The sequence below is a fragment of the Cynocephalus volans genome, chromosome 9, assembly GCF_027409185.1.
Source record: "Cynocephalus volans isolate mCynVol1 chromosome 9, mCynVol1.pri, whole genome shotgun sequence".
In the NCBI taxonomy this organism is placed as follows: domain Eukaryota; kingdom Metazoa; phylum Chordata; class Mammalia; order Dermoptera; family Cynocephalidae; genus Cynocephalus; species Cynocephalus volans.
Genome location: NC_084468.1, coordinates 71,000,446 through 71,023,831, shown reverse-complemented (window position 1 = coordinate 71,023,831; position 23,386 = coordinate 71,000,446). Strand labels below are relative to the sequence as shown.

The following is a 23,386-nucleotide window of genomic DNA, read 5'->3' as shown; positions in this document are numbered from 1 at the left end:
GTGAACTTTGAAAGGTGGAAAGGATTTGTCTAGGCAAAGAAGAAGGGGAAGATAGAGAAAACACTTCAGCAAAGGTGGAGAGAGAGGAATGTTCCTAACCCATTGTGTGGCGTCAGTCTGATTGAAGAAATAAACTGACGTAGCGTGTTGCAAATCTAGATACCTGCATGACATGTCTCTCTGGATGTCTCGTAGGCTTCTCAAACTCAATGTGCCCCAAACCATAGTTGTAACTCTACCTTCTCCCTCTCCTAGTTTTCTCCACTAGATATTTGGGTGTCATTTATGATTTCTCCATTTCTTAAATCATCCCTCATCAGTCCTTTAGCCAATCCCTTCAGTTCTACCACTGAATTATGTCTTGGATCTGCATGCGTCTCATCTCTGCCACACTATAGTTCAAGCCATGGTAATTTCTGGTCTTCTTTCTTCAATGCTTGCTCCTCACCATACTGTGGCTGGAGAGAACTTACTGAAAGTAAAACCACTTTCTAGCAAAAAATATCTTTCAGTGGCTTAGCATTGCATTTAAAATGAAATTCAACCTCTTATTACGGTCTAGAAGGCCCTGAGTGGTGAGGCTTTTGCATACCAATTCTGTGTTCCCACCCCAAGTTGGTATGCTTCAATGTAATTCTGACACTAACCACCCAGAGTTAATGTCAGATCCCACAAGTTAAAGGCTCAGTCCTCCACATGACTGACCCCACTTCAGATGCCAGCCTCAAGGGCTGCAGAATCAGTGGGGTACACAGGCTACCTGTTATTTCTGATTGACTGGTTACAAATTCAGGGGTTCCTACAATCTCCTTAGGTTTGATAGTTTGGTGGAACAACTCATAGAACTCAAGAGAGTGCTATACTTACTATTAGTTTTATTACAAAGGGTGCAACTCAGGAACAGCCAAAGTGGAAGAGACATATAGGGCAAAGTCTGGAAGGGTCCTGGCTGCAGAGCTTCCATGCCCTACCCCCACGGGGTCAGGGTGCATCACCCTCCCCGCATATCAGTGTATTCACCAACCAGGAAGCTCTGCAGAGCCTCAGTGTCCAGAGGTTTATTATGAAGGTTTCATTATGTAGGCATAGTTGACTAAATCTACTTTCAGCATGACTGAGCTCAATCTCTAGTTCACCTCTGCTCTTAAAGTGCCAACTCTCTAATCACATGCTGGTCTTTCTGCTGATCTTTCTGCTGATCTGCCCTCTTCCTGAGGCTATCTAGGGGCCCACCAGGAGACATCTCGTTAGCATAACAAAGACTCTCCTATCACTCCGGAAATCCCAAGGGTTTTTAAAGCTCTGTGCTAAGAACCAGGAACAAAGACCGGATGTATTCTTTATAACCACGTAATACCTCTTAGACTTCGTCTTCACACTCTTACCCTAGCTCCATGCCACCTACACAATGGTCTTCTCAGTTCCTAGACTGTTCCAAGTTCTTCCCTCTGCCTGAGACAATCCTCTCTCCCTCCCTCCCACCCTGAACTCTAGTCAACCTAAAGATTACTTGACTAGAAAGGCATTGCCTGTATCGCTGTCCCTTTATTATTCCCCATATGGCTCACTTATCTGCTTCATAGCTCCAAACCCAGTCTGAGATTGTTTTATTTATGTTAACTTCATTTACTTTATGTTTCGTGTTTGTCTCCTCCAGAAAATATAAACTCCTTGAGGACATAGCCCTGATTGTCCTGTTCATTCTTTATCTCCTAGCACGTACCAAACAGTCACTAAATTTGTCAAGTTAAAGGATGAATAAAGTGGGAAAGATAAGAATGAGGAGGCAAGTTGGAGATCTTTGATTGCCCAGAAAAAAAGTTTAGATTTTATGAGGAAAGTGATATGGAGAGATTGCCAAATATTGAGCGAAGACTGACAGGAATTTGGGGAGTGTGCATATGAGGAGTATGTTAGCAGTATACCAAATGCACTGTGGGGAGGAAAGGACTGGAGGCAGGAGGCTGTTTGAAGGTTATTACAGGAAGCCGAGAAAATTGATGAAGGGCTTAAACAAGGGTGGTAGAGTAGAAATGGAGTTGAAGGGGATAATCTGAGATATTTAGAAAAGAATGTTCTTGAAAATTTTCCTCTTAGTTTTAACTTTTGTTTTGAAACTTAGAGAAAAGTTTCAAAAATACCATGAGGAACTTCTGTATACCCTTCACCTAGATTTACTAATTATTAGAGTATTGCCTCATTTGCTTTATTATTCTTTCTCTCTCCACGTGTGTATTTATGTGCATTTGTATGTGTTATTTTTTTTCTGAATCATTTGAGAATAAATGATAGACATTTATTCCTAAATACCTCAGTGTATATTTCTTAATAACAAAGACATTTTCAAACACAGTACACTTACCAAAGTCAGGGAATTTAATGTTGATACAATACTGTATCTAGGGTCTTAGTCCAAGATCTAATTTAGGATCATGCATTACAATAAGTTGTAATGTCTCTTTAGACTCGTTTTGCTATGGTTTGAATGTCCCCCAAGCTCATGTCAGAGCTTAATCCCTAATATGGTATTTGAAAGGTGGGGTCTTTAAGAGGGGGCTTGTGAAGACTATGCTTTCATGAATGGGTTAATGATTTAATGGGTTATCAGGGAGTAGACTGCGGGCTTTATAAGGAGAGGAAGAAGCACATTAGCACACACTCTTGCTCAGCCCTTGCCATGTGATACCCTGTGTCACCAAGGAAATCTGTAGGGAGTCTCTGCCGAGGAGAAGGTTCTCACCAGATGTGCCCCCTGCACCTTGGACTTCCTGGCCTCCAAAACTGTAAGAAATAAACCTCTTTTCCATGTAAATTACCCAGTCTCAAGTATTCTCTTATAAGCAACAGAAAACTAATATACCTTTTTATTCCCCCTTGGTGGCTGGCTGGTATAGAGATTGAACCCTGGACCTTGGTGTTATTAGTACCACGCTCTAACCATCTGAACTAACCAGCCAGCCCTTTAATATACTTTTTATCTGGAATAGTTCCTCAGTCTTTCTTTGACTTTATGACGTTGATATTTTTGAAATGTACTGGCCAGTTATCTGGTAGAATGTCTCTCAGTTTGTGGGTTTGCTCGTGTTTCCTCATAATTAGACTCAGACTATGCATTTTTGGCAGAAATACTACATTAGTGATCTTGTATCCTTCTGAGATCAAACAAAAGGCACATGATATCACCTTGTCATTTTATTGGTGGTATGATCTTAGATCATTTCGTTAAGGTGGTGTCTTCCAGGTTTCTCCATGGTAAGATTGCTATTTTTCCTTTGTAATTAATGAATAATTTATGCAGAGGTATTATAAGCCTATGTAAATATTTTATATTCATCAAACTTTTACCCAATAGTTCTAGCACATATTGGTGATTCTCATCTGGATCAGTTATTGTCATGACAGCTGCAAAATGGTAATTTTGTAACTGTTATTTCTTCTACATTTGTTGGTTGGCATTCTACTGTAAGGAAGAGTATTTCCTTCTTCCTATTTATTTATTATGGGCCCATGGATTCTTTTTTTGTTAATTGGATTATAACCCATGACTGCCATTATTCATTCTAATGCCCAAAGTACTCCAGTTTATTCAGTGGAAGTCACTACAAATGGACTCTTACGTCCTTTTAACATGTCCTCATAATTTTTAAGCACTTCTTTTTTGGCACAACAAAATATACCAAGATCCTCATGTACTTTTCCTGCCCTAGTCCTGGCATCAGCCATTTCTCTAGAGTTCTGATTTCTTTTAGTGGGGAATGGTATTTAAAAACTGAGATCGGGGAGCTAAGTGTGTTCATTGCTCCTGGACTATCATTGTTATTTTGGGCCTTTTCTTCCCTGAAATTTTGACTCATGGAGTGAAGGAGATTGAGCTCAGGAGACTAATAATGGTCACATCACTGACCAAAAAAACCTCCAAAACCCAAATTGGAAAGATTCACAGAAGGCCAACATGTCTCCCAAGAGGACTAGCCAAGCCATTTTTAAAATGTATGTTAAAAATGTGTTTTTTAAAAGAGTATAAAAGTCTTATTTGAATATATTCTCGTTGTAAGAGATTTAAACAAAAGAGTAATAGAAGAAAATATAAAATACTCCTTTCCTTCTTTGCTATCTTTGTTTATTTTTCTTTCTTTTTAAAAATTCTTTTTGCAACCTAAGTTTTGTTTTGTTAGCAAACACTTTCAAAACCACTGAGGTTGGCTTTTCTTTTTTTCTTTTTTTTTTTTTTTTTTTTATTTTGTCGATATACATTGTAGCTGATTAATGCTCCCCATCACCAAAACCTCCCTCCCTTCTCCCTCCCCCCCTCCCCCCCAACCATGTCCTTTCTGTTTGTTTGTTGTATCAACTTCAAATAATTGTGGTTGTTATATCTTCTTACCCCCCCCCCCGTTTGTGTGTGTATGTGTGTATGTGTGTGTGTGAATTTATATATTAATTTTTAGCTCCCACCAATAAGTGAGAACATGTGGTATTTCTCTTTCTGTGCCTGACTTGTTTCACTTAATATAATTCTCTCGAGGTCCATCCATGTTGTTGCAAATGGCAGTATTTCATTCGTTTTTATAGCTGAGTAGTATTCCATTGTGTAGATGTACCACATTTTCCGTATCCACTCATCTGATGATGGGCATTTGGGCTGGTTCCAACTCTTGGCTATTGTAAAGAGTGCTGCGATGAACATTGGGGAACAGGTATACCTTCGACTTGATGATTTCCATTTCTCTGGGTATATTCCCAACAATGGGATGGCTGGGTCGTATGGTAGATCTATTTGCAATTGTTTAAGGAACCTCCATACCATTTTCCATAGAGGCTGCACCATTTTGCAGTCCCACCAACAATGTATGAGAGTTCCTTTTTCTCCGCAGCCTCGCCAGCATTTATCGTTCATAGTCTTTTGGATTTTAGCCATCCTAACTGGGGTTAGATGGTATCTCAATGTGGTTTTGATTTGCATTTCCCGGATGCTGAGTGATGTTGAGCATTTTTTCATATGTCTGTTGGCCATTTGGATATCTTCCTTAGAGAAATGCCTACTTAGCTCTTTTGCCCATTTTTTAATTGGGTTGCTTGTTTTCTTCTTGTAAAGTTGTTTGAGTTCCTTATATATTCTGGATATTAATCCTTTGTCAGATGTATATTTTGCAAATATTTTCTCCCACTCTGTTGGTTGTCTTTTAACTCTTTTAATTGTTTCTTTTGCTGTGCAGAAGCTTTTTAGTTTGATATAATCCCATTTGTTTATTTTTCCTTTGGTTGCCCGTGCTTTTGGGGTCGTATTCATGAAGTCTGTGCCCAGTCCTATTTCCTGAAGTGTTTCCCCTATGTTTTCTTTAAGAAGTTTTATTGTCTCAGGGTGTATATTTAAATCCTTAATCCATTTTGAGTTGATTTTAGTATATGGTGAGAGGTATGGATCTAGTTTCATTCTCCTGCATAACGATATCCAGTTATCCCAGCACCACTTGCTGAAGAGGCAGTCCCTTCCCCAGTGAATAGGCTTGGTGCCTTTGTCAAAGATCAGATGGCAGTAAGTGTGAGGGTTGATTTCTGGATTCTCTATTCTATTCCATTGGTCAGTGTGTCTGTTTTTATGCCAGTACCATACTGTTTTGGTTATTATAGCTTTGTAGTATAGCTTAAAGTCAGGTAGTGTTATGCCTCCAGCTTTATTTTTTTTGCTGAGCATTGCTTTGGCTATTCGTGGTCTTTTATTGTTCCATATAAATGTCTGAATAGTTTTTTCCATTTCTGAGAAAAATGTCTTTGGAATTTTGATGGGGATTGCATTGAATTTGTATATCACTTTGGGTAGTATGGACATTTTCACTATGTTGATTCTTCCAATCCAAGAGCATGGGATATCTTTCCATCTTCTTGTATCCTCTCTAATTTCTCTCAGCAGTGGTTTGTAGTTCTCATTATAGAGATTTTTCACCTCCTTGGTTAACTCAATTCCTAAGTATTTTATTTTTTTGGTGGCTATTGTAAATGGGCAGGCTTTCTTGATTTCTCCTTCTGCATGTTCACTATTGGAGAAAAGAAATGCTACTGATTTTTGTGTGTTGATTTTGTATCCTGCTACTGTGCTGAAATCATTTATCAATTCCAACAGTTTTTTTGTAGAGGTTTTAGGCTGTTCGATATATAGGATCATGTCATCTGCAAACAGGGACAGTTTGACTTCATCTTTTCCAATCTGGATGCCCTTTATTTCCTTCTCTTCTCTGATTGCTCTGGCTAGTACTTCCAACACTATGTTGAATAGGAGTGGTGAGAGTGGGCATCCTTGTCTAGTGCCTGTTCTTAAAGGAAAAGCTTTCAGCTTTTCCCCATTCAGGATGATATTGGCAGTGGGTTTGGCATATATGGCTTTAATTATGTTGAGATACTTTCCCTCTATACCTAACTTATAGAGGGTCTTTGTCATGAATGAGTGCTGAACTTTATCAAATGCTTTTTCAGCATCTATAGAGATGATCATATGGTCCTTGTGTTTGAGTTTATTAATATGGTGTATCACATTTATTGATTTGCGTATGTTGAACCAACCTTGCATCCCTGGGATGAATCCCACTTGATCGTGATGAATAATTTTTCGTATGTGTTGCTGTATTCTGTTTGCTAGTATTTTAGTGAGGATTTTTGCATCTATATTCATCAAGGATATCGGCCTGTAGTTTTCTTTTTTGGTTATATCTTTACCTGGTTTTGGTATCAGGATGATGTTTGCTTCATAGAATGAGTTTGGGAGATTTGCGTCCGTTTCAATCTTTTGGAATAGTTTGTAAAGAATCGGTGTCAATTCCTCTTTGAATGTTTGGTAAAATTCTGCTGTGAATCCATCTGGTCCTGGGCTTTTCTTTGTTGGGAGCCTTCTGATAACAGCGTCAATCTCCTTTATTGTTATTGGTCTGTTCAAATTTTCTACGTCTTCACGGTTCAGTTTTGGGAGCTTGTGTGTGTCCAGAAATTTATCCATTTCCTCCAGATTTTCAAATTTGTTGGCGTATAGTTGTTTATAGTAGTCTCGAATGATTCCTTGTATTTCAGATGAATCAGTTGTAATATCGCCTTTTTCATTTCTAATTTTTGTTATTTGAGTCTTCTCTCTTCTTTTTTTTGTTAGCCATGCTAATGGTTTGTCAATTTTATTTATCTTTTCAAAAAACCAACTTTTTGATTCGTTGATCTTTTGAATTGTTTTTTGGTTTTCAATTTCATTCAGTTCTGCTCTGATCTTAATGATTTCTTTCCGTCTGCTAACTTTAGGATTGGATTGTTCTTGTTTTTCTAGTTCTTTAAGGTGAAGTGTTAGGTTGTTCACTTGCCATCTTTCCATTCTTCTGAAGTGAGCATTTAATGCAATAAATTTTCCCCTCAATACTGCTTTTGCAGTATCCCACAGGTTTTGGTATGATGTATCATTGTTTTCATTAGTTTCAATAAACTTTTTGATTTCCTGCTTGATTTCTTCTTGGACCCATATGTCATTAAGTAGAATGCTGTTTAATTTCCATGTGTTTGTATAGTTTCCAGAGTTTTGTTTGTTATTAATTTCTAGTTTTAATCCATTGTGGTCTGAGAAGATACATGGGATAATTCCAATTTTTTTGAATTTATTGAGACTTGATTTGTGACCTAATATGTGATCTATCTTGGAGAATGATCCATGTGCTGATGAGAAGAATGAATATTCTGAGGTTGTTGGGTGGAATGTTCTGTAGATATCTGCCAATTCCAATTGGTCTAGAGTCTTGTTTAGATCTTGTGTTTCTCTACTGATTCTTTGCCTAGATGATCTGTCTAATATTGACAGTGGAGTGTTCAGGTCCCCTGCTATTATGGTATTAGTGTCTATTTCCTTCTTTAGGTCTAATAGAGTTTGTTTTATAAATCTGGCTGCTCCAACATTGGGTGCGTACATATTTATGATTGTTATGTCTTCTTGATGGATCAGTCCTTTTATCATTAAGTAGTGTCCCTCATTGTCTCTTTTTATGGTTTTTAGTTTAAAGTCTATTTTGTCAGATATAAGAATAGCCACTCCAGCTCGTTTTTCTTTTCTGTTTGCATGGTAAATCTTTTTCCATCCTTTTACTCTTAGTCTGTGTGAATCTTTATGGGTGAGGTGGGTCTCTTGTAGGCAGCATATAGTTGGGTCCTGCTTTTTGATCCAGTCAGCCAGTCTGTGTCTTTTAATTGGGGAATTTAAGCCTTTAACATTAAGAGTTGTTATTGAAAGGTGTTGATTTATTCTTAGCATTTTATTGGTTGTTTGGTTGTCTTAGGTGTCTTTTGTTCCTTGCTTTCTGATTTACTGTTTGGTTTCTTTGTTTGTTGGTTCCTTAGGTTGTAGATAGTGTTTTTGTTAGCTTGTTTTCTCTTCATGAATGCCATTTTTATTGTACTAGCGGGTTTAGATTTTTCTTAGGTTTTTATGGCAGTGGTAGTTATTTTTCAGGAACCAAACCCAGTACTCCCTTGAGGATTTCTTGTAAGGGTGGTCTTGTGGTAGTGAACTCCCGCAGTTTTTGTTTGTCTGAGAAATATACTATTTGCCCCTCATTTCGGAAGGATAGCCTTGCAGGGTAGAGTATTCTTGGCTGGCAATCTTTGTCTTTTAGTATTTTGAAAATATCATCCCATTCCTTTCTAGCTTTTAGGGTTTGTGATGAGAAGTCTGATGTTAACCTGATTGGGGCTCCCTTATAGGTGATTTGACGCTTCTCTCTTGCAGCTTTTAAGATTCTCTCTTTGTCTCTGAGTTTTGCCAATTTGACTATGACATGTCTTGGAGAAGGCCTTTTTGGGTTGAATACGTTTGGAGATCGTTGAGCTTCCTGGATCTGAAGATCTGTGATTTTTCCTATACCTGGGAAGTTTTCTGCCACTATTTTGTTGAATATGTTTTCAATGGAATCTCCATTTTCCTCCCCTTCTGGAATACCCATGACTCGGATATTTGAGCGCTTGAGGTTGTCTGATATCTCTCTCAGATTTTCTTCCATGTCCTTGATTCTTTTTTCTTTCTTTTTGTCTGCTTGTGTTATTTCAAACAGCCCATCTTCAAGTTCAGAGGTTCTCTCTTCAACTTCGACAAGCCTGCTGGTTAAACTCTCCGTTGTGTTTTTTATTTCGCTGAATAACTTCTTCAGTTCAGCAAGTTCTGCTACATTTTTTTTCAGGACATTGATTTCCTTGTATATTTCCTCTTTCAGATCCTGTATACTTTTCCTCATTTCATCATGATGTCTAGCTGAGTTTTCTTGTATCTCATTCAGTTTCCTTAGAATTATCACTCGAAATTCCTTATCAGTTATTTCAAGGGCTTCTTGTTCTATAGGATCTAGAGTATGGGATTTATTAACTTTTGGTGGTGTACTTTCTTGATTTTTTGTATTTCTGGTGTCTTTTTTTTGGTGTTTATTCATTGTGGCAGGGGGTTTCACAGTCCACCGGTTTAAGACTAATGACTAACTAGGATGTTGCTGTGGTTGCGAATTTGGTATGGCTCCCGCCGTGACTGCTCAGTTGGCCTCTAGTGTCTTGTGTGTGTGGTTGCCTCGGGTCTTGGGCTTCTCCGGGGATCCACCTTTCTGGTCAGCTTGTACTCTGCTGGGCTGGTGGATCACGTACCACAGGGTGTGTGATCTCTGTTGAGCTTTCACTTTCTGTACAGGACTTCTCCCCGTTCAGTGTGCTCTGGCCCAGGCTGTTAGATCGTGCAGTGGCGACCCCACCGGGTGTGTGGTTTCTGTCGAGTCTCCGCCTCCCTGGCCGCACGTCTCCCCCCTCTGTGCACACTGTGCTGGGCTGGGGTGTGTCTTCTGCACCCCTCGTCTATCAGCTGGGCCTTCAAGACCCTGCTCAGCACCGCCTCGCCCAGGAAGTCTACCAGGTTTCTGCTAGGCACAGACGACCAGTCTCTCTGGGTGCCTTTGTAGCACTGTGTAGATCTTTCTCGGGTCTTGTTCACCTTTGTATCCCCCCGGTATAAACCGAATCTAGTGCCCGCCTGCAGCCTGCTCTCCGGCAGGTTCAAGCAGACCTGGGAACTCTCCTACCACACTATTCCCAACCAGAAATTCGTTAGGCTTTTTTCCAAACTGGTGGTCGCAGAGATGGTATCTGCCTCCCAGTAACAGGAAGTTTACCGGGGCCGGAGTCCAGGGTGTGGTGGAGTGACAGTCGGCCCGCCCGTACTTCCTAGCCCTCCCAAAACTGGTCGGGACGCCCCACACCCCCAGCCCTGCCAGAGAACCGTGGAGGGAGTGGGAGAGGAGGTCGGCCCGCAGGGTCCGGAAAGCCCCACGCCAGGCCAAGCAAATGGGCTCAGTGATGGCCGAGCAGGGCGGAGCTGCCCGCACCTGGGAAAATGGAGGCAGCACCGGGGCAATGAGTGGCCTGGTGGTGCAGGCGGGGAGCCGCGTGGGCATCCACCCCCCGAACAGAGCTTTGCCAGGGATCACTCACAGTGCTGTGCCAGGTCGGGCGCTCGCTCTGTCTCTGGTTTGTTGCCTTCCGTGTTCTCGGCGCTGCCGCCTCGGGCTGTTCAGTCGCGGCGCCGCTCGGGCGCTCCCAGGAGTCTTCTTTAATGCCGGCCTGAAACCTCGAATCCTGAATAGGGCAGCTGGCCGCCTTCAGTGCGGCCCCAGCCTCCGGGATCCTGGCTGCATCCACAGCAGCCCTGGCGCCGTGTTCCCTGTTTCAAGACTCGCTTTTGCAGCTAAGAATCAGTTCTTTTCCTGCTCCACACTTCAAAGCTGTTGCCTGTAAATGAGGCAGCCTCTCCTACCGGGGGCAAAGTGGCGTTGAGCCCCCACGACCGGCCAGCAGCAGCAGTCCTCCCTTAAGAGATGGCCAGAGAAAGGTCCACAAGTTTCCCGGCTGCCTGAGGCCCAGTGGCCACCTTTTCCACCTCAGCTACTCCGCGCCAGCCGCCGCAGCCGCCGCCATCTTGAAAACCTCCCTGAGGTTGGCTTTTCAACACTTGCCCAGCTTCTAAAACCTACACAGGCTGAGTGCCATATGAAGGCAAGGCAGCAGGTGGCAACTTGACTCTCAAAGCTACAATTTGCCAGGTGGTGTAGACTGCTGCCAGGCCCCTCTTGGGGACTTTCTGGGCTATTCTTACAGATTGTCAGAGTTATCTGGAGGGAAATCAGCGCTAACCCAATATCAACAATGGGGAAAGCACCAAATGTTCTTCACTGTTTGAATGGTTCAGTGTTGGCATATGAACTGGGGGAGATTAAGTTCAGGTCCCAGAGATGGAGATAAAGTCTTTCCAATGAGCCTTGAAGTTTCTAAGGAGTGGAAGCCGCAGTATTTTTCCCTATTTGACTGTATGTGACCCGCTTGATAGAATGACTCCTTTCCCAGACTGGATGCCCTTCACTCACAGCACACACACGTGCACACACACACACACACAGGCATGCATGCGTGCACATACACACATACTTTCCACTCCAAAACCCACCTGTTTAAGCTGACATGTTGACATATTGGTCCTAGTTCTTTTTCACTACTGACTGGAAATAAAGATGTGTTATGAATACAAGTGGAATCCCCTTCAGCTATGTTTTGAGGCCACCTGGCAAGTTCTCTCTTTTGGAACTTTGAACAGCCACAGAATTGAATTAGGGAACAGAACAACCATATTGGTGCCTGGTCAGTAGCAAACATCTGTCTCCAGCCAGGCTAGGGGAAAACCAATGAACAATTCTGGTTTCAGATCTGTTGGATGGGACAAAATAAATGCTGTTTGTGTTTAGCCTTCATCTTGGTAACCAGTGGAAATTATGTGGGTCTTAAAAGACAGTTTCCCCTATTGCCATTTAGATGACTAGATTCAAGAATTTATTTTGAACATAAAAGGAAGTTGGGGAAAAGCAGTTCTGACAGAGTGGGTTGCTTCATAACTTGCTTCAGTGGAGCTTTTGAGATTGAGTACCTCTGCTCGCGTCCCAGACGATACTCAAAGCCTGCACTCTTGGAGAAGAGTCACAACGTGGTGAATTTCAATGTCTACAGTCTCAGCAGGGACCCCTTTTAGGGACATTATCAATGATGGACAGTGAAGTAATAAAGCGTAAGATAACAGGATAGGTCCAGGCGAGGGCACTGCCATACCAGTGGAGGTGTGGTTGGTTGATTAGTGCTAATGAGAACAAAGAAGAAGGGTGATATAAGGGTGTATTAACTGACTGGAGTGCTAGACGGAACTTACAGCATCAGAGGGTTTTTCCTAAGGTAGGGCTGATGGTAGAAGCTGGGCTGTTTTGATTCAGGAATATGGAAACTTTTTGAAAAATACATAGCAGAAGGAGAGAACAAACCTAAGATACTAGGGATGTGGGAGGAGGGGAAGGGGAGCTGGGGAGTGATACGTTGGGTGAGGGGCATGGGGAAAGATTGCAATTTGTAATGATGAATATGCTAATAATTAAAAAAAATACATGGATGAACTTAGGGAAAATTATGTTATGTGAAATAAGCTGGGCATAGAAAGAGAAATACCACATGTCTTCACTCATAAGTGGGAGCTAAAAAAAAAAAACAAATAAAAGAAATAAAGATACAAAAATGGCAATAGTATGTTAAACTTTCAAAAGGAGAGAACAGAACTGAGGTTACCAGAAGTGGAAAAGAGGGGGAGGGGTGTAAGGAAAGAATTGGTAAAGGGCCATGAAAAACTGTCACATTGTGTAATGTTGAATATATTAATTATTCTCATCTTGACAAATTATCCTGAGCATCACATATTGCACACAGATATAGATATTCAACTCTGTACCCCACAAATAGGTACAAATAAGTATGTTTCAATTTAAAAAAAAGACTAAATAGAGAAAATTATAAACTAAAGCTGTTTTGCTGTTTTGAAGCTCATATAACGTCAGTTAAAACTTTAAGTATGTTAAGAATCTGCAGCTATAGCTGTATCTGTTCTGTCAGTAGGTGTTTCATTAATAAATATTGAAGTGTGACTTTATGTATTGATTTATTATTAACTAATTTTTTTTTTTACATTCTAAGATGTTGTGGAGCAGCTGGTGGAGAGGGGAAGAGGGGAAAGGGGAGAAAGGGTGAGAAGAGGAGGAAGGAGAGAGGGGTTGTGGTTGAGGCCCATGGCACCCCCCTCATTCTGACAGGGGAGCCCAGGGAGCTTCCAGCGGCAGCTCAGTCATGGCTGCGCTGGATGCAGACTTCAGGGGGTCTGGCTGAGGCCTTCAGCACCCTCCCCCACCCCAGAAGCAGCTCAGTGGTTGTCACTGGGCTGGATACAGATGTCAGGGGAGTGTGGCTGAGGTCTTCGGCCCTCCCCCCACCCTGGCTTGGGAGCCTGAAAGGCTTCTGGTCCTTCTAGGTTTTATAGGTGTTCTTTGGTGGTGTTTGACCTTTACTGGTTAATATCAGAACTTTGTCTCTGATCTGTGGGTTTTTTGTTTTTTCTTTCAGTTCTGTGTTGGATTATTCCCTGTTCCCACCACTTAAACTCTGCATTGGAACTAATTTGTTGTCCTTTGCTTACTTCTAAAATCGGGGAACTTCCTGTGGGAACCAGCACTTGAGCCCTGTGGTTGAGCTAAATTGCTGCTTTGCTGCTGATTCTCTGGGAAAGGCTTTTTGGGCAGCTCAGGTTTTAACTGTTGACCTTGTAAGCACTTCTCGGTCTTGTGAGGTCTGGTACACCTGGGTTGTGTAGAAACTCTGGTCTGGGCCTGAGTCTTTTCATCAAACTGTGCTCCCTGCAGTTCTGTATTCCTGACCAGTCTCCACTGAGTGGTCCCGCGCTGACTGGAGGGCAGATCAGCTGTCCTTGCTGTGCTCCAATGTTCTCCCAATGGGCCAGTCTCCCCCCACCCTGACACTCCAAACACTTCCCATGGGACAGGCCATGTCCCGGTCCCTTGCAATGACTCACTGGCCTCTGAGTGGCTCCTTTTTTCAGTTGTTTGTGACCCCTCACTCCTGTGTGGGTCCACGGGAACCCTGTTAGTGGTCTTGCTGGCCTGGGAGCCACCAAGGCCCTTTTCTCCCCTGCAGCCTCCAAGCAACTTCATATGAAGGGCACAGCTATGGCTTTTCCCAGCTCTTGCTCTGTGTGCTCACCAGGGCCAGCCTTGAAGTGGTCAGGGCTCGAAACAGCTGGAGCGGTCTTTTCTTTCTCTCATCATGGTTTCTCCTGCCTTCATGAACTCTGTAGGTCTGTCCTCCTCTTCCCTTGAGTTCTAGAGGTCCCAGCTTGGCAGTCATTGCTTGTTAATAGTTGTAAATTGGTTGATTGTGGGAGAGGGTGATGCTGGGGACCACCTATTCTGCCATCTTGATCTGAAGTGTGACTTCAGACTGCTATGGGTCACACGTGTCCCCCAGAAGTTCATGCATTAGAAACTTGATCTCTACTGTAACAGTGTTTAGAGGGTGGGAAATCCAATTATGGTAGTTGAAGGGTGAGGCCTTTGAGAGGTGATTGGATCTTGAGGACTGTGCCCTCGTGAATGGATTGATCCATTTATGAGGTAATGAGTTATCACAGACATGGTTCTGATGGCTGTATAAGCAGAGCAAGTGAGGTCAGCTCTCTTGCTCAGCCCATTCTCGCCATGTGACACCCTGGTTATCACAGGACCTGGTGGAGAGATCCTACCCAGGAGAAGGCCCTCACCAGATGCACCCCCTGGACTGTGGACTTCCCAGCCTCCAAAACTGTAAGAAATAAATTTCACTTTTTTATAAGTTACCCAGTTTCAGGTATTCTGCTATAAGCAACAGAAATGGACTAATGCATAGACAAACTAAAAGAAAAAAAAAAAGTCATCCACAGCCCCACTGCCTAGAGAGAGCCACTGACAACAGGTTGGCTTATACACTGCTTTTATTGTTCTTATGCATAAACACATTTTTACGAAAAATGGTTCACACGGTACATACTATTTTGAAAACTACTTTTCACTTGACTTCTGTCTTCAACTTTTCATCAATACTGCAATATCTTTTTTTGTTAATTAGTTTTTTTAATACAAAACTAACAGACACTCTTTTAATAGTTTCAGAATGTAAGATAAAACATAAAAGTATTTCTCCTCATCTCTATCTCCCAGTTTCACTTCCCTGGGGTAACTCGAAGACTTTGTTCTTACTATTTCTTTCCAGAAATTTTCTATGTATGTATGTATGTATAAACTTTTTTACATATGTATACACACACACAAATAGTATTTAATATATCACAAGATATGTAATCAAGTCCTGTTATGTGGAAATTCAGAGTTTTTCCAACTTTTCACTACAGTGAACATCCTTGTGGTTAAATCTTTTTACACAACCATGGGTATTTCCTTTAGATAAATTCCAGAAATGAATGGCTAGATTATAAGATACGCACAATTTTAAGGCATTGGATATTTGCTGCACATTTGCCCCTCACAAGGTTTGTGCCAATTTCACATTCTCACCAGTAGACATCATTGGATTCCTAAAAACACTTAAAATTGAGGTATAACACACACATTGAGAAGTGTACAAGCCGTGAATTAGACCTGCACTGTCCAGTGTGGTAGCCGCTAGCTTCATGTGGCTACTGAACACTTGAAATGTGCCTAGTCCAAACTGAGGTTTGCATGCTACAAGGGAAAGATACACACCAAATTTCTAAAAATTAAAAAAAATAGTTTTTTATATATTGAAATGATAATATTTTTGATGTATTACATTAAATATATATATTACTAAAATTAATTTTACTTCTTTTCACTTTTTAAATGTGGATAGTAGGAAAAATTTAATTACATATGTGGCTTGCACTGTATTTCTATTGGACATCACAGAGTAAGACCATGGTATGGCTCCCCTGATAATAAAACCTGCTTCCTGAGCCGCACACTCTTGATTTGCTCTGTTCCTATTCCTCTCCTGCTTGTCCACCTGCCCGTGCCTCAGTCATACCCAGGCAGGGTTCTTAGAACTAATGGGGTTGTCTTCAACACTCTAGTTCTTTATCAGGAATGACCAATAAACATGTGGTGAGTGGCCACTTTTGAAGATAAATGGGATTACATATTACGACTATGATCTACCAGAGTCTACCTTTGAGTATCAACCTCTAAACTGAAGATTTAATAATTTGTTAATTTATTTGTTAGAATGTGTAAGTACTTAGACTCCAAGAATGGCTGAGCTTGACATCTGCCCCTACTGAAATGTGCACACAGGACACAGACAGAATACCCATCCTCGGGAGTCAGTTCATCAATGTGAGCTCATCGTCTCTCTATGCCTCAATGTTTTTTTCTTTCCTGTGAAGCAAGGATGATGGAGTGGCACACACAGTTTTAGACAAGAGCAATCAGCACTACATAAACACTGCGAGGAAGAGAGATTATCAGGATATGGCTGGGGCTATGGTTCAGGTACAGGCCATCTCTGTTCACGCCCCACCTCTTGAGGTTCAGAGTGGCTGACCATCCCTCCCTCCTCATCAGTTCTCAGCTTTCCCTTTTGCTCCTTGCTAAAGTACTTATTGACTGTACCAGAACACGCCCTAGGTACACACACTTTTTCATCAAACACAAATGCTGTTCCTGAATAGGCTCTTCCCCAGCCACCCACCCGCTCCCAATCACTCCAGAGTAGAAGCAACATGCAGATTAGTAGGAGGAAAAGGCCCTTGGGTGGGCATGTCAATCTGCTACCTTTCTGCCCTAGTGTTGGCTCACATCTTGTTCTTTGAGTCACTTTTTCATTGGACTCAGCTTTAGTGTTAAAGACAAGACAATAACAAAGAATTAAAAAAAATTATCTGCAAGTGTTTTGGGCTCAGTTGTGTGACTGATTATTTGTAATGTGGCCAAAACCCTTGCTTCATTCCGCCATTGCAGTCAAGTGGCTTCTGTCAGGCAGGTATCCAGGTAGAAGAAATGAAAATAAATATCTCTGTTCCAACTTGTCTTCAACATCATACTTTATTTTTTGTTGTTTTATTATGCTTACCTTTGTGAGAATGTTTCTAGTTCTTTGGAACTCTCCACTTAGAGTTTCTGTAAAATTGCACGGTTAAATTAAAGAGCCAATATAAATAACCTTTTAACAAGAAAAATGAGAGTTCTCTATGAAAGACTTTCCTCCTACGTTTGGAGAATAAGGGAAAAATCTTGTTGATAGAAATGTCAACTGAGAACCAATAGAGTGCCATCTTTGTTCCGTTACTATTTTGACTTACTAGGTGAACTTGAGTTAATGTCTTAGCCTTAATTTTGCCATCCATGAATGGGGGACAGAGTGTTCTCCTTTCTTCCTGTGTCATGTTCAGATGGGCATTGCAATAAAGGCAATAAAACTAATACAAGTGGAATAAATTATTTCTTGGACTACAGTAGTCTTGATTAGCATTTGAAACTATTTCCCAACTCCAAATTCTGTGATTACAAATAATAAAATGCTTTCATTCTTTCCAACCACAGTGTTTAAATACACTGGTAAAACCTGAAGACCTCTTTCATATGACAGTAAGCCAGACTATAATTTTTGCCTTACACAGACTGCCAGGCACTCCTTTTCTCTCTCATATCCACAGCTGAGCATAGACTTCTTAAAGACTTTCTACCTCCACTCTCTTTGTGCCATTACCCAAGGGTTAAGCAAATTTAAAAAATTTTCAGTGGTGCCATGGGATGAACAAGATTGAATAGCCTTCCAGCAGCATTGGCTGAGCCAGAGAAACCAAAAATTCGAACACCCTTTGGATTAAAAGAACTGTTGGGACTTTGAGAATAAAAAAGTTCCTTCCCTTCTCATCAGCAGTATGAAGCCAATACCCACGAAATGGCAGATTCCTAATGAGGACATTACCAAGTATTAAATGTTATGGTATAAAACATTACTACCATTATCATGAAAAAGAAAGGCTTATGCACTATTTAAATCAGTTTTTATCTTCACATTAATTTTCCTGCCTAAAGCACTACTTCCCAATCTAATTTGCCTTCTCAAAGTTTTGAAAGCATTGTCAGATTAAAAAAAACCAACTGAATGTAAATTGGAAGTCTTTAGATCTCAATGACTCATGACTATTGATAAGGTCTCATTAATTATAATGGCCTAAATGCCATTGATTCTTGCCCCTGTTAGTTCACCCAGACCTCCAGCCCCCTAACACCCTCCCACTGTCTCCCATTACGAGAGTGCACAGGGCCTGTCCCCTATATGTGCTAAGCCCCTGCCCGCCCCCCAGCTCTATGGGTTTGGTGGACTCTGCTGGCCTCTCATGCTTCTTCCTTGGGTGCCAGAGTCAGTCTTGGGGTTCCAGTGAGTGCTGCCCTGCCCCTCAGGCAGTGCCTCTTCTCCACCTCCCCTTCCTTTCTGTTACATCCTGTTAGCGCTGTCCCAAAACAACGTTATTTGTGCCTTGGTTATTTTGCAGAGATTCGGGGGAGTAGCTCTTTGGGTTTTTTACTTCCTGGCTTCTTGCTTACTATATAAGAGTTAAACATGAAGCTGATACCAGAGGAGAGGGTCTGGGGAAGTCAGACGGCCAACCTCAACCCACCCTGTCCTCTCCCACGTTCTTGACTCCATTACAGGAAAGAATTCAAGAGCAGAGTCACAGTAGAAAGCGAAAATAGGTTTGATGTAAAGAATAAGGAATACAGACTTCACAGGGAAAATGCGACCCGGCTCCAGAGACTGAGCAGCGGCCGCTGCAAGTTTAACACAAAAGTAAGAAATACATACATTACAGACAAAGCGCAGACTAACTCCAGGGTGGACAGCAGCCTGCTAAAGGCAAGTTTCACACAAAAAGTAAGAAATACACACCTCACAGGCGAAGTGCAGGCTGGCTCCAGAGGGAATGAGCAACAGTCCTGCCTTCTTCCTGAATTCAACTTTTATAGTTTGTCTATCTATACGTATTCATGTTGTCTAATGAATATTCAGTTAAGGGGGTGGTTTCCGGTTACATAACATGGCCTTGAGCATGCTCAGTCTCTTTGGAGCAGGCTCGTTAGTCAAATTCCACTGACTATGCTGAAAAGATGCTAGCTGTTCTCTAGCGCCTCTGGTAGAAGGTCATTCATAGCGTAAACTCCTTTCTACTGAGCTTGCTCAGCCACTGGAATTACACGAATCTGCCCCTGTGGTCTCTATCTTCACCAGTTGGTGCTGGTTATACGTGTAACAGGCAACTGTAGCTCAGGACTCAGACGAGGGGCTGGATCCTAGGGGAGTGGTTTAAGACCCAGGAGAGTGGCCTGAAACCTGACCCCAGGGAAACTGAGCACCTCCTATCTCAAAGCCATCAAAGTGGGGGAGGCAGGCAGAGAGATGTCGGCCAGGCCAGCACCCTTTCACACTCAAGTGTGTCCCTCTCCCCTGACAAGCAGTACTCCATCCTAAGACTGGATCTCTCTTTTCTTGACATAAATTATCTTCTAGGAGGCTTCAGTACCCCCCACCAGAGCTTTCTTTCCAGTCTCCCCACTAGTTCACCCAACAAGCCTGAACCTCCTGCAAGTGGACACATCCCACACACCAGCTAAGATCCCTGCCAAGTGAGGATTTCCTCTTGTTCTGTTGAAAACCACCCCAGACCACCCTCGGGGGTTGAATTTGAGTTTGAGGGATTGTGGTTTGAAGCCAGGAGGAAAGTAGAAGTGAGCCGTGAGGACTCGTGGGGGCCGGGGAGGCTGAACTTCCCAGGAAGGCACCGGGCGTTTCGTGTCTTAATTCAGGCTGTACCTTCTCTCTGCAGAACGACATCTTCGAGTGGGCCAGGGACCACCGAGTCCACCACAAGTACTCCGAGACAGACGCTGACCCCCACAACGCCCGCCGGGGCTTCTTCTTCTCCCACATCGGGTGGCTGTTTGTTCGCAAGCATCGAGACGTCATCGAGAAGGGGAGAAAGCTTGACTTCACCGACCTGCTTGCTGATCCTGTGGTCCTGTTCCAGCGAAAGTGAGTGGACATTAGACAGGGTTGTCCCTAAGGGGCCCGGATAAGAGGCAGAAAGCACAGTGGGGGTGTGGTAGCACCCCCATGACATTCTCTTCAAGCATTTACCCAACGACTTGGGCTCATTTTTAGGATTTATCCTTGTTTATTAATTTTCTTTTGCTCATTAAGTTTTCCCTGTTGGCACATTTGTTTTGAATTTTAAGTTTTATTTGTAACAGATTTCCTGTGAGCTCAGTGTCATTTCCTTCAGACTAATGTTGTATGACTGATTTCATGGAATGTGTTTCTGTGTTTCCCCACTCTCCTATTCATTCCCTGGGGTGGCAGAAGGGGGGCTTGCTTTATTGTAGTGACATGCTTGACTCCATTTCACTCCACCAGGACTGGTCTCCTTCCAGGTGTCCTGCTCTGGTCTCCTGAAATTCTCTTGTAGTGAAGCCTCTCCCCCACCCCCACTCGTGGAAATGTTACACTAGCTGGTTTCTGTGCAGAGGAAATGAGACCGAGTAACAGAGAGCCTCAAAGCACTTGTGTGCCCTAATGGTGTCAGCTGAGCATACCCAGTCAGCTGGCATTTGCAGGATGAAACTACTAGCAAAAGCGTGTGGAGAAAGATCACCTGTAATTCTGCTGGCAAGTAGAGCATGACCATTGTTCACCTTCTAACTGGAAAACTGGCATGTATTGTCTACGTGTTGGTCTGGGTCTGCAAAGTCAGCCATGATGAGAGCATTTATAAATGGGCTTGTTGCCCCTAAAGCAATGGGTTTATGTGCAAAGAGAGACAACTTATGGGCCACATTCTGGTTGGAGCCTTGAGATAACACAGTGAGTAAATGTTACAGGAGACCGTCTCCACTGACAGGTGGCAGTTATCTGAGGACTTACATGAACAGACTCTCCTGTTCAGCCTGAAAATGGAACTGGAGACAGTGCCTTTGTCCAACACAAGACTCCTTGCAGGAAAGGAAGTATGGCTCAATGTGTGCTTGTTTTCCCTTGACCTCTCTTTTTACACTGGAGGGAGCAGTAGAGTGTAGTGAAAAAATGGCAGACCATGGAGACGGATGCCCAGGATCCAACTCAGCGATCCACTACTTACTAGCAAATGAGTTGACCACTCCAAGTCTCTGTTTCATCTGTAAAATGGGAGTAACAGTAATACCTATCTCCTACAACTTTTATGAAGATGTAGTGGGGAAAAAAAAGTATGGAAACTTCCTGGCACATAGTAAGAGCTTAGTGGACTTCAGTGACTTCTAGTGTTAGACAGACAGCTGTTAGTCTACGAGTCCGTGTGTTTCCATCACTGCTTCTGTCGGCTTCATGGTAGGGCTCCATGAGCCTCAGTATAGCTCTTTCAGGTGGACATACCCAGTATCAATAGCCAAAAGTTTTCAAGCAGAAAATAACAAGATGTTTTCATTTAACAATCAAATGATTTCTTGATTTTGGTTTCTCACCATGAGAGGAAAATTTGAAAGATCATTAGAGAAAAAGCTGAAAAATTTAGAGAATTAGAAAGAAAATAATCCATAGTCCTAACATATAAACGTGGCCACTGTTAGTATTCTGTAGTATCTCCTACTTTTTATGCATATATTTGGTATATTTTGCATGATGGCAGTCATACTGCATGTGTTATTTTACATCTTGCTCTTATCTTCAGATTATATTTTGGCACTATTGTCAAAGGCTGCATAACAGTTCATCAGTTAAGCATGTCACGGTTTATCTAACCATCAGGCTGCAGTTGGATATGTATGTCGTTTCCAATTTTGTGATATAAATGATGTTGCTATACAGTTAGTAATGCTTTGGGACCGACATTAAATTAATTTGAAGAGCTCAGATGAGAAGGCAAAGGATCTTCTGTCTTATTAATGAGAACTGAGCCGGGTATAATAGTCCGGGTTTTTCCAACCATAGAAATGGAAGATTTTTTTTTTCATCTTTTCCCTTAAAAATGTTGTAATCTCTAATTTATTATGTGTGGACTGGTGGTACATATGTCCAAAGACTATTTGTAAATGCAGGCAGAAGAACTTAGACTATTTCGCCAAGTTCTCTGAATGGTCATCCAAGAACATCTTTCATCACCAGTCCAGTGACCAAAGAGGGCTGTGGCTCTCGAAAACCATCCACTCATATCATCACGTCATATAGATTACTGAATTCTTGCTGGGAATCAGCCTTAAAGATAGGCCTGTGTCCTCCCAGAACTTGCAGACAAGCAGAGAACTCACAAATTAATTTACGGACAATTATCCCCTAGTGAGAGGAGTGCTGTAATATAGTATAGGACACCATGGGAACACAGAAGAGGTCCCCTAACCCCCACTGCAGGGTGTGAGGGGTGAGGGAGGGCCTTGTGGAAGCAACTAGCTTCTGAGCCAAGACCTGAAAGATGAGAAGTTAGTCAGGTGAAGATGGGGAAAGCGTATTTAATATGTCTATAATTTCACAGAACTATATTGAACTGTTGAACTTGAAAGCTAGAAGGGACATTACAAATCATTTAGCCCATGCCCTCCTTTTTTCCTGTGTTTTGTGTTTTTTTATGTGATAGTCAGACAGGTGCAGACACAAGAGGAGACCCAGGAGAGGCTCAGGAAAACAGTTTATTATGCTCAGGGGTCCCAGAAACAGGAGGCACAGCACTCCATGCAGGGCCACGTGAGGAAGACTCAGAGTGGTCAAGAGGCAGAAGGCCAGAGCCAAGGGGAAACCAAGGCCAGGGCGTTTGTTGGATTTTCTTGGGAAAGGCAAAGCAGGGCAGGATAAACAGTTTAGGATTGTCTAGTTGAATGATTTCCACGGTCTCTAAACTCTGGGGGTGGTCCCTAGTTGCCTGGTCTGGCCCTAGGATGATTAAGGCAGAGAAATACTGCCTGCCTCCTTGAGTGTATGAGTGTAGGGCCAGACCTCCTCTGTCTGGGCTGGTTAGTTTGACTGTCAAAGGCATGCTCCCAGCTGGGCCTTTGCTGTCTAAGAATTGGTTAGCCACAGGAGGGGCAGTCTCTCCCTAGCCAGAAAGGTTTTCTTAAAATGTCAAAACATCATAATATGCAGAAAATTAAAAAATATATACAATACATTCTATGAGGAAACTAATAAACAAAGTGTAGATAGCAAGTTGGGGCTAGAAGTACCTGCAGCTCAGATAGTTTGCTCAGTGTTCATTTGATTACAACTTGCTGTTTGAAAGCAGCTGCCACAGTCCTCTGATGTGTGGGTGAGCACTCAAGTCCTTTGGTAATTACTCAGCCTAGAGAACAAAGAGATCTGTGATCCAAGAGAAGGCTTAGAATCACTGAACTAAATGAAGACATCTTCCAAGATACACAGAGATAGTGCAACCGTTTGAGTATTTTCATGTCCATGAGGCTGGCTTTACCAGTCCTGCCAGTCAGGC

General features: G+C 42.3%; 1 protein-coding gene across 1 annotated transcript in view; it reads left to right on the top strand.

Moving 5' to 3' along the window:
* The window catches only part of SCD5 (stearoyl-CoA desaturase 5), a 142,880-nt gene that overhangs the window by 84,958 nt on the left and 34,536 nt on the right, over positions 1-23,386 (top strand). The window contains exon 3 of the mRNA XM_063108721.1: positions 19,766-19,971. Within this exon, the coding sequence (XP_062964791.1) occupies positions 19,766-19,971 (206 nt within the window). The remainder of the gene's footprint in view (positions 1-19,765; positions 19,972-23,386) is intronic.